This window comes from Camarhynchus parvulus, chromosome 15 (genome assembly GCF_901933205.1).
Source record: "Camarhynchus parvulus chromosome 15, STF_HiC, whole genome shotgun sequence".
Lineage (NCBI taxonomy): Eukaryota > Metazoa > Chordata > Aves > Passeriformes > Thraupidae > Camarhynchus > Camarhynchus parvulus.
Window position 1 is genome coordinate 6,116,858 of NC_044585.1, and position 12,233 is coordinate 6,129,090.

The 12,233-nt window shown below is 39.6% G+C and overlaps 1 protein-coding gene across 1 annotated transcript in view; it reads left to right on the forward strand.

Moving 5' to 3' along the window:
- The window catches only part of MAPK1 (mitogen-activated protein kinase 1), a 33,813-nt gene that overhangs the window by 8,841 nt on the left and 12,739 nt on the right, over positions 1-12,233 (forward strand). The window contains exons 2-3 of the mRNA XM_030958570.1: positions 7,198-7,380; positions 8,442-8,631. Coding sequence (XP_030814430.1) covers positions 7,198-7,380; positions 8,442-8,631 — 373 coding nt within the window. The remainder of the gene's footprint in view (positions 1-7,197; positions 7,381-8,441; positions 8,632-12,233) is intronic.

Sequence of the window (12,233 nt, forward strand, 5' to 3'; positions counted from 1 at the left end):
AGAAGTTGAAATGATGGACACAAAGCCCTGTGAGTGCTGGTGCTGACGCAGGAAGGGAATAGGACTGTGCAGGTAAAGGCTTCTTTACTGTTCCTGCTTCAACTTGGAGCTGCTTTAGTTCTCTGAACTGACACAAAGGCACCGCTCCAACCAAAAAAGTGAGAAAGGGCAGGGATGTGAGGCATAAAAGGGAGGGTGAACCTCAGCCCCTCCTTTGAATTCACTGAGACCTTAGGTTGTCTCATGTTGCCGAGCTCTTACAATTTTAGCCCAAAATTCATTCCCACAGGAATTAATATACAGAGGAGAAAGGTAGTGATATTTAATATTGGGATATTTTATCAAAAGCAGTTGGTGCCTTTGGATTTAATTTATTTCACAGATGCCAAGGGGCCTTTAAATGTAGTGAAGTTTGTTAAATTTGGCATCAATGCTATCAAAGGAAATACTGGCAGTGGAGAACCAGTAAACCTCTAAAATAGGGAAGGGAAGTGGGAAGGGAAGAAGTAGATAAAGTGAGATGAAGTGAGTTTCTATTTTCTGAAGACTAACTTGAAGTGGCAAAAAACAGAGTAGGCATATGTGGTGGTTTGAAGTCAGTGTTGTACAGCTAAAGGTATAGAAAGAAAAATACACATTAGAAGAGATTGAGAGAATTGATTTTTTTTCCAAACAACTAAGATTAATCAAAGCTCCATAAAATTAAATAACAGCTTTAGCCAAACGATACAGAACCTTGGGTGAAATAGCCAATATTTTTCTAATGCCAGTATTAAGGTGTAGTCCTAGAACTGCTGCTCTTCATAGCTCTGTTTAGTAGGTACTAACAAAACAAATCATCTGGTCTGCCACACCCAGGATTATGAATTGACTGAGCTTCTGGCAAAAGTAATTAATTGAACAGACTCCATTTTGCATGACTAGCTATTTGTTTTCAAAATGCTAGGAGTGATCTAAGGAATTGTACTACTAAGTAATTATTATGTGCATAGTAAGTAGCTTGAAATTTAATTTTTTGCAAGGATCTATCAAATACTACTTTTCAAATTCTGGAAAACAAAATTGTCCCTTTGTAACCTATTAGAGCCTTCAATGGTTTGAGTTGGAAGAGACCGTAAGGATGAAGTAGAGCCAGCCCCCTGCAGGGACACCTTCCACTGGACCAGGTTGCTCCAAGCCCTCTCCAGCCTGGTCTGGAACACCTCCAGGGATGGGGCATCCACAGCTGCTCTGGGAAACCTGTGCCAGTGTCTCACCACTATTAATTAGATTTATTTGAGCAGATACAATGAAATGAAATGAAAGCAAATCTTAGGAAGTTATGAAAGTGCCTTAAGAATTTGTGGTGTGAAGGGCAGAAACCTGTAGTAGATCAGATCTGAGTAAAATCACTTCAGAGTAATTATTCACCTTTGTCATGGGAGGAAGGAGTTGGCGTAATTGTAGCAGGAAGCTTTACTATCAGGATAGATTTGGATTGTTGAAAGGAAGATGACTGAAGCAGTAGTGGCAGAGGTGAAGGCTGTGCTGTTCCAGTTTGACCCAGTAAGCCTCAGAGGTTCACTAAAAGCACAGTTCAGCTTCAGTGGGCACCTTGCAATGGACTTGTGATACAATAAAGGGCACTGATTCAGAAATTATGTTTCTTTTCTCCCTTGTTGATTTTTTATTTGTTTGTTGTTTTTTGAAGAATATAATAGTGAGGTAACTCCATTTCCATGGATTGCTGACTTTCCTACATGGCAGGGGTTAGTCTGTAAAACTAAATGTTTAATGGAGCAAAGTAGAAGTGTATTAAAATGTCCCTGTTTCTGTAGTTTATTTCCTGAATTCTCAGCTGACAAACCTGAGAAATGCTTTGTTATTGAGAATCTCTTCTAGAGAAAGCTGAGAAATCAAAATGAAACTGTGACATGGGTTGTCTTTTTATAAATAGATTTCTTGAAACATGACAAATGTATCCCAATATAAGTAGGCACTTGTTCCTTCTAAAACCAGGTGTTGATTTTATAAATTAGGGCTAATAAAAAAGTCTAATGAATAATACACTTGTCTTCAAAATATTATGAATAAATGGAGGAAAGTAACAAATATTTCTAGTAAACGTAGGTGTTTACAGTTGGCTACAAAAAATACATTCAACAGTGTAAAAATGACACATTACTCAGTGTCCTCGAATAGTCTTTGACTATTTTTATCATTTTTCCAGTCTTTTTATTAAAAAAGTCACACACTGTAGCTGCTCTATTTGGTTTAATCATGTAGGAGAAGAAAGTAGTTATTCTGAAGAATCTGGAAGGGTTAACATCTGATTATTAAAAAACCAGCTCCAAACAAAAAAACCCAAAACCCTCTGCAAATCTGCGCTTCTGCAACCACCTTCCCCAATACCCAAAAGTTGTAGCAAACAGTCTGTTAGGGTAGTTGTTACTGTGTCATAATATTGCATTATTTTATTTACAGGAGTCTTAAAAATAAGTTTAAGCTATTTGCATTGTAACTTGATAAATGTCAGCATGTTGTGGAAATGTCCATGACTGAGCTAAATGTAGACTGAATGAAAAGATTCAAGATCTCTGTAGATCAGCTTGCTTGCTGGGAATTATTTTTGCCTTTCCTATTCTATGAGTAAGCCGAATTACCCAATATTTCACAAAGATTCTTATCTCTGGATATGCCCTTGGAATCGTGTTTCCACAGCAACACAAAGCTACTGATAAAAAAAAAAATCCCTTTTAAACTTCAAATCGGTCTTTTATTTAGAGTTGTAATTAGGATGTTTGCCGGTAGCGTTGTGTGTTTTGTGTGTGTGTTTGCTGAGAGCAGCCTGTAAAACAACCACGAGGTGAATAATCCTGGAAATGTTGGAAGAACATCCCGTGGTGGGGGAAGGAGCAGGCAGTTGTTGCTCAGCGTGCAGGACCAGCCCCGTGTGGGATGCAGGGACTGCGAGGGGCTGGCTCCTCTCCTGCCGGAGCTGCGGCGTGCTCTCACTTGTTCCAGCTCTGCCCCAGTGAAACATGCGAGGAATAGCAATGGGTGAAGAACATGCAGCAGGCATTGTGGGCAGAAGGGGCTGAGCTTGGCACTGGGCCACACGTGCCTGGTGAGAGCTTCCCTTGCTGCAGAGTTCATGGCACAGGGGCCCGAGGCCGCCTGGGCAGCGCTGTGGGCTCAGGGCTGCGGTGCCTCTCTGGTCACTGCTCCTGGAAGCAGCCCCGCCCTGCGCTTCTGGTTAAAAAGGAAGTTGGTACCAGAGAGTAGAAGGATAAAAACTAGCTTTAAAAGTTATGTGGTGCAACTTCTTGGGTTACAAATGCTCGTTTGTTTATTTTGTTTTACTTAGTCAAAACTTTGTTATGTATTTACAAGATACTTAAAATCGGGAATAATAAACTCTGCTGCTGGGGCTTGTATTGATTTTCACACGATGTTGCAAAACTATCTAAATAACGGTGCCATTGCAGGTTGTCACAATTTAGTAACCACGGCTTGAAATAGGAATAATGTTGTGGCTACAACAGTTGGGCAGTTGCAAACTCTATATTTAAATTTATCACATTACAGATAAATAGCACTCACAGCTAAATGGTTGCTTCAGCTTGTGAGGCTGCACATGATTGGGGTGGAAATAAATCCTCCCTTCTGAATATTTAAAGTGTTGGTGTCTAGATTCATCATAATGGGACGGTTCTGTGGGTGGTGATCAGTACATGTGCTTAACGATTAGAAACTAAAAGCAATAAACTGGCACTCTAAGAGTTCTTAATATGGGAACTGTTATTCCCACTTTACAGATTTTTATCTTCTCTGGAAAAAAGTCAAGATAATAGTTCCTGACTTCAGGAGATGTCCCAGTTAACTGCTTCATTGCAAATATAACCAGCTGTTGTGAGGTTTAGCAGAAGCTGACAGTCCAGACAAATAAGTTACACTGTGCATACTGGGACAGCACTGCCAGAATGCAAATAATCTAAATTTAGGATGTGCTGTGGAGCTGATCCTGGTCGGACTGCAGGGGGAGCACGGGTGATCAGGAGTTGCACATGAGATCGGTAATTGCGGCTGCGGCCCGCAGGGATGAGCCGTGCACGGGCTGCAGGGAGATGCACCGGGGCCTGCATTGCTCCTTCAGAGTGGTTTTGTTTTCAGCTGCTGGAATGCGCGCTGGGAGCAGCACATTTCTTCAGCAGAGCTCTGGGAAGGAGTGTGTAACTCTGCTGCTGGTGGCAATGAACGGTTGGATGGAGGGAAAGCTTGGGAGTGGTTCAGCCCTACAAAGGAGCCAGGTCTGGGAGTTTAAGGGGTTTCCTGAATAGTCAGTCAGTTATTTCCATAGGGCTTCATAGGCCGGGTCTGGTTGTAGCCTGACTCTTCAGTTCCGCTAAAGTTCCATCTAATGTGCAGCTTTTACACTTTCCTATAGCACGTGTCAAATCGAGAAAGCATTTTTAAAGGGTCACAGAGTTTACTTAAGCAATATGTGCTTTAAGGGGTGTGGCTGAGAATGTGAAATGGTGTTAACTAGGTGATACAGATTCTCAATGTACCTGTATTATGCATGACATTTAAAATATTATGCACCAGCAAGTGTATGTGACTGCTTGTATGATTAGCTTCTTGCTCATAGAAGTTGAGATAATCTCTTGGATGTTTAATCAAATTACAGAAAGGCTTATATTTCGAAAAGTGTGACATCAGAAATAAATGCAGTATCCCTTTTAATGTTTCAACTAGACAATATTTCAGTTTTGCTCCCCTCAGCTGAGGCAATGGAAGCTTAGCTGTGCTAGTGATGACTGTATGGGGAAGGTACCCTGGAGAAGAAACCGATTGCATCTTTTTTCCAAATGTGCAGCTTTTTTCCTCAGTGAACCGGGTGTATTATAGTTGAACCACCAGAAAGCAAAATTAGCCATCCTTTTCTAAATGACAGCATAAACCTTTTGCTAATAAATGCTTAGGACTGTAGGTGAAACAGCTACAAGAGAGGAAATCTTGGTATGTTTAATTGATGAATTCATGTTCATTTAATCTGTGCAAGGAAAGATAACATGTTTTCCATCAATAAGCAACCCTTGTGAAGCAATAACTGATTAATCAAATATTTTAAGAGATTGGGAGCTTTCATTTAAGCAGCATCAATGGGTAAATATTGTCATTTTGCCTTTTTGTACTCTGCATAGCTGCTGCTGTCCCGTCCTTTGAAAGGAAGTAAGATTCTGCATTGTGGCAGAAAAAATGCTCAGGTCAGTACAGAGAAGGAGGCAGGAGGTTTGTTTATAATGATGAAATGGCCCGTAGGATTCTTTCATTTCTTTCCCAAATCCAGGTTGTTAGTGCTTCAGAGTTATTTCTGGTTTTGTTTTCTGCTTGTGACAGACCTCACTGGTCTATTGTAAACACCACAGGTGACGAGCTAAGAAAATTACTGGAGCCCAAGTGCTCTTGGAGGCTATGCCAGCCAAGTTCCACTTGCAGCACTTGGTTATTATCTATTTTGGGACTGAGGAACTGCTAATGTGTTATCTATACACATGCAGCAGCAACAGTTGTAATGAATACTTGCTCAGCATGTGGCATTTCAAAGCTCCCCATGGAGCATTTGAGTTCAGTGTTTCTAGAGGCAAATAAATGGTACAGGCCAGGATTGGGGATACAGGGAGGTCAAAGGGATTCAGTGGGAAAACCGTGCAAAAAGGATGTTACAGTTACAGATGTAACTGTATGTGCTGTATGCATGTGCTGTATGAAGATCTTCCTGATGACCCTAATTGACTAAATTATATGCCCATTTGAATAATGAAAGAGACAAATTTTAAAGTTTTGCGCCCAGTGATGACAGTACCATCTCAAAAACACCTTGTTACACCATATTTCTGCTTAGTTGTCAAAGAGCCTTGATGTGGCCAGGCATTTGAATTCCTCTAAGGTCTCCTTTTCTAATTGGATTTTTGCATGTTGTTCTGCTTACCTGGTCACCAGGTACCTGGACATCTCAGCAGAGAAAGGCAAATTAAAAGTGTATCAAAGAAAGTTCTGGGATTCAATTGTAGAAAACTGGTAGGATGTAAAGCCTCCTGGGCTAGTATGATTATATATTTATATTAAATAGTTGAGGCTAATAGAAATCTATGGAATGTAGGCTTGATTATTTTTTAATTTCCTAATTATTCAGTAGCGGGCTTGAGTAGGGACAAGAATCATATAAACACATCTAAATTTTAATTAATTAAATTAACATATACTTCTAATACAGTAGAGGTTATGAAAATGAGATGCTTTGTCATTTTTATAAACAAGACCATGGAAAACATACTAAAACTTGTTAGGATTCATAGTCCAGATTTTAGAAAATCAGGTATATTTTACTGAGACTGTTAATTAGACTCAGACTGTGATATTCTTCATGAAGGTGTAGGCATGTTGAACAGAGATACTATTTATTGAGCCTGTTTGTTGGTGTAGCTGGGAATGGAGTTCTGAGCTCCTGGAAAGAGTCATGGAAATGTAGGAGGCAGTGAATTCCTTACCGTGGGTCAGAGTCACTGGGATCCTCATTGTGCTGCTGCCTCCTTCCACTCCATGTGTGTACCTGATACAGCTTTCTTTCCTCAAACTCTGGCTACCTTTGGAATTGCACTTGGCAAGGTGTTGTCACAAATTCTCCATCCCTTTTGTTCTTCCACGTCTGTTGTGGAGGTGCTGGCAGTGTAGATTGATGAAGCATGAAAGACTGTGACAACTGCTCTCACTTGTGGGAGCTGGACACAGGATGTGGTATTCTGCTGCTTAAGAGATATCTGAAAGTTTTTCTGCACCCCACAGTGAATGGGTTAACTCTAGATGAACTTTCTCAAACTTCTGATGATTGCAGCATATAGAAAAAACCTCAGACTTGGTTGTTGCACAGGCTGATAAAGAGGACAAATACCTTTGTGCAGGACCCATGAATCAGAGACTCCAAGTCAGCTGGGAAAGCCAGTGGTTGCCGAGACCCAAATAGGCTGGTGAAAGAACAACAGTGTTTTGTCAGTTCACCAAACTAAAAGATGTGTCACTGTCACCTCTCTCTGTTTGATAAAAGTAAATGTAAACAAAATGCACCACTCCTGTATTAAATGAATTCACATTCTTTCTTTCTGAATTGAATGGATTTAATGTTCCTTGTAATTGATGTTATTGATTCTCTTCTAGTTCTGCTTATGATAACGTCAACAAAGTCCGAGTTGCTATAAAGAAAATCAGTCCTTTTGAGCACCAGACATACTGCCAGAGAACTCTGAGAGAGATCAAGATCCTGCTGCGCTTCAGGCATGAGAATATTATTGGAATAAATGACATTATCAGAGCTCCAACTATTGAACAGATGAAAGATGTGTATCCTTTCAAAGTGTTATTTGGCACCATTAGTAATGGTTGCCTCCTCTCTTTTGATTGTTTCTTCCCCTTCATCCTCTTCCTTCCTAAATATTAATAAAAGTTGACTTCTATTATTGTAAATCAAAAGGGAAGCTAATAGTATTTGATCAGTTTATAGTTTTGATGTAGATGAGCATGAGTTTAATTCTTTCTTTTCCAGGAAAAGAGAATAATTTCTATTTTCCAAGGCAAAGAACTCAACATTGTGGAAAAGATTTAGTTTAGTCACATAATTCTAGAACTGTATTTGCTCTTAGTAGAGCTGCTCTTACAACTGGTTGCTTTGACGAGAAAGTAAAATGTCCAGACTCTGCTATAATTGTCTCAAATGTTCTTAAATTAAGGGGGAAGAAAATTTTACTTAACTCATTCCTATCAAAGCAAAAAAAAAAAAACAACAAAAAAAACCAAACCAAAACCAAAAAACACCCTTCTTTTAATTTTCATTGCAATCTTATTTAAAAATAATCTGAATTAGTATATTGGGATTTAATTTTGGTTAAGATAAGGACTGTTGTGTTCAATGTAGCATAATAAATATATATATAGTAGAGAAGAACAGCTGAATTTTTAAAGTGGGGTGATGGTAGAGAAAATTGATCAGAAATGATGAGATCATCTACATTCCTGCTTTTATGCAACCTCAAACAAATATCTTGGAAGCTTATTAGTCATTAACCAAAACCCCACCCTTTGTTTCTTGGCAAGCAGGATAGGAATCAGATGAAATTGAGATTCCAATAAAAGTCAAGCTCTACTATGTAGAAATAGAGGTTTATGATGATTAATTTGAAAGGATCACATGCTGGTGCCTTTTTATTCTATGAAGGGCTGCATCATGTAACAGGATTGATTGGCTTCCAAGCTTCTAAAACAAGAGTCGGCTACACAATGTCATAATTGTCATCAAACATACAAATAAGAGAGAAAAGATGTTCTAGAAGTTTCCTTGGGTACTGTACGTTGATATCTGATATGACACCAAGTTTTTTTGCTGCCTTACATCTAATACCCCACAGATACATTGTGCAAGATCTTATGGAGACAGATCTTTACAAGCTCCTAAAGACTCAACACCTCAGCAACGACCACATTTGTTACTTCCTTTACCAGATTCTGAGAGGGTTAAAATATATCCACTCAGCCAATGTGCTTCACCGTGACCTCAAACCTTCCAATCTGCTGCTTAACACCACATGTGATCTCAAGGTGAGCTGAAATTTCTTACAGATTTTCCTGACATGGTTTTCATAAACAAACTGCTGTAAACCATGAATGTGGGGTTTTTACTGGGTATTAATGTGATTTTTGTCCTGGAAAGAGTGCCAAAACATTATTTGGTTTGATAAAATAATTATCAAGATTTGAGTGACTAAGAATCTGTTAGACTGCTGTAATGAGTGCATCAGTGCATCACTGTTTCCATCTGGAGGCTGACTTGGAAACAGCCTCTTTGAAAGCTGTTCTGAAAATACTGATCTGAAGCAGCATCATGTTTACCTCAAAAGTAAACTCAGAACTGTGTGTGTTTCAAGATTTGGTTTCTCTGTTTACACTGTTAATGTTTTGTTGTTGGGAAAGGACTTCATATTAGTGGGCAGCTAAAGCAGCATTTGAGATTCAGTGCTGATTAAATGCATGGCAATTACTTAGGGAGGGAATGTTCCTAATTTGCATTTCCAGTGATCAGCTCTGTACTCGTTAATACTACAGAAGGATGAGCTTAGAGCTGTTATGATTCTTGGAAAATGTCAGCTCAATGCTTAGTGGCATTCAGTAAAGCAAACCAAGTGTGAAGAAATAGAACAGAAATAGAGAATAAAACAGAAAACATGCCATTCTCTACCTTTCAGTTGGTTTTGAGTCTGTGATCGTAGTTATTACATTTCTCCCAGTGATACGAGGAGAGCAGGATTTCAGAGTACTGCTCTCCATAACACAAAGAGCTGTTTAGCCTGGGTCTCTGTTGGGAGATGCTGCATGAGGAACAGAGGAATCCAGTAGGATTTGCCAACACTGATAACGTTGTCAGTGGCACAGGGATGGTGACTGGGGAGCAGCTGTGCTCACTGTCTGTACCTATGGAAAAGGCTGGGAGGGAGGAAAGGAGCAGGTGAAGTTTACTTGCAGTGTTTTTAAGCTGTGGAATTTGGTATCACAGAGCACTCTAGACATTGCAGTTTTTAAAAAACCACCAAGCAAGTTAGCAGAAAAAGCCCCTCATTGAGTGCTCCCTGTGGTTTAGAGTCCCACAGTGGCAGATCCATGGAAGATGAGAGAGGCATTGGAATTTGTTTCCCTTTTCAGTGTATATATAAATATAATGTATATATTTCATGTATTTGCTGCTGGTCCCTGATGGAGTGGGATTGCTGAGTTTACAGTGCTTGATCCCAGGTGGTACAACTGTGTTTGTTGAATACTGTGTTGCTCCTAATTACCCTTTGATTTTTAGTGTAGCTCTGACTTTCTCAATAAACAAGCCACAAAACAAAAATACTGTATTCAAAGTGTAAACCAGTTGTGGGCTGTACAGGTTTGTCACCATTCCAAGAGTGTCACAGAGTTCCTTGCTGTCTGTGTGCTGGTCCAGAATTGGCTACATCATCAATTCTGTCTGTATAATGAAAACTCACAATTATTGAATGACCAAGAATTGTTACCTCCTGCAGCAGGCATGAAAAGAAGGTGATGAGAGAGGGATTCTTTTAAAGGAAAACTGCAAGTTAATGTTTGTTTCACGATTTTACCAGTTACTCAGGAGATGCAATTGTTTGAACCACCATCTTATCAGCAACAATTAAACTTAATTTTTCTCTTTCCTTTTATACAAATACACAGAGGCACAATCTACTCAACAAAACAACTGCAGATATTTCAATATATTAGTAGTATTGTTGGTGTCATTTCATTTGCTTAGTAAATGGTTGCATGTACATGATCCTCCTAAATCTTCCCATCTGCTTGATAGCTTCATCCAATTTTAAGCCATCTCTGTTTAAAAAGCCCTGATATTGATTGCAAGAACATTGTTTTCAAGAAGTGGAAGCTAAATATATAGATAGGATGCTGGTTTTATTTATTATTTTAAAATTTATTTAGCAGGGAAGTAATTTCTTCTGTCTCAGTAGCATCTGTTCTGTCTCTCCAAGGCATGAAGTACCGACATACCTGGGTGTTTCATTATCTAGTGTTTTATTCTCTGCTATGACTTAGTGAAAATGCCAAGAAAATTGGCCTGTTATTGTATTGCTCTCAGATTATTTATTTTATTTTTATTATTGTTTTCGTTCACATGGAGAAGCCTAAAAAGCATCTCCTGGTGCTTTGCTTGCTGTGCATCCTCATTTGTACGGGCCCAGTGGCCCCAGAGCCCCTGCAGCAGGGCAGCTGTCTCTGGGTGTCCTTTGGGCACAGGGGGAGAGGGGTCTGCCCTCCCCAGCTGCAGCCAGAGCTGTGCCCGGCAGAGCCTCCCTGTCGCTCTGTGCTGTCACTCCTGTCAGCTCTGCAGCCAAAACCTCTTCCTTGCAGCTTCAACCTTGAAAGTCTTTCTCACTAATGGTGTTTCTGCTTTTCTGCTTAACCTGTTTCTGCTCCAGTCAGCAGGGGCTTTTTGTCATTTTAATGAGCTCTCTTTGTCATTATTCTTCCTTTCCATCCCATGAGCATTTTTCTACTTGAGTTGAGAGATTCAGAGACATCTTCTGTAATTCAGTTCTTGCTTTTCACTGTGGACCAGAGAGTGTCTTTCTTCTTTTGTTTTAATGTGGCAGACCCTAATGCTTTGCTTTTGTGTAATACTGAAATTCTGCACAAGTCCCTTTGCCTGTAATCTTATCTAGCTTTTTCGAGGTTAGGAGGAAGAGATTACAACAATTTTGCCTGCTGCATAATTATTTTCTGAAGTCTCTAAGCTGTCCTCTACAGTTTCTTCGTTTCTGTCTTTAGAGGAGGCTCTTCTGATTATCTGTACTGAGTCTCTTTATGTAAGCTAATTGCACACAAGCTGCTCTGTTCCTGTAGCCTGGGAGAACCTTGCCATGCTTTAGAAAGGTTCTTTTTGGGGTTGTTTTCTAAGGATTCAGGGAGCTGGGTTTATTTTTTGAATATGTAGCTAAAGTAATGGCATGCAGCTGGGCTTATGACATTCATCATTGCCTTTCCTTCAAACCCTCTGTGTAACAGTCAGCTGCTGAGTCTTGTCTTTCAGATACAGCTTTTAGTCAGGTGAAGTATTTCTTCCCTAACTGATCTATCAGTTATTTCCCTGACAGGGTGTCCCTACAGGAAAGTTAAGAAATATCTGCCAGGGCAAAGTGAGGTTTCTGTGGTTGTGGTAGGATTTTCCATTACTGACTTTATTGACTGCAGCCTATTTTCACTTCACATTTTCAGTATAATCACTGTACACAATTAACTGTCTAAAAGTAAATATTATAAAACAAATGTAGCAGAGGAACCTCCCACTGTTTGCTACTCCTACATTTGATGCCTGGTTTATCTGAAAGTATGTATTCTTTCATGGAAATACACTTTGTGTGGCAGTCATAACCTGGTATTTTTTGGGGAGCAGCAGAAGCTTGTGAATGTGTCTAATGTACCACTCAACAACCTTGCCATTGACCTTTGGGATGGTAAGAAAGGAACATCTGCTCTGCTCTATAGCAGTCTGTCTTCACATTTTCAATTTTCTTAATTTCTCTCTAGACACTTAATAGCTCTGAAAACCATGGAGCCTCCTTACCAGAGCATAGCTAAAACCACCTTTTTTTTTTTTTTTCGGAACTCACTAGTTTAAATTGGTGTTTGTT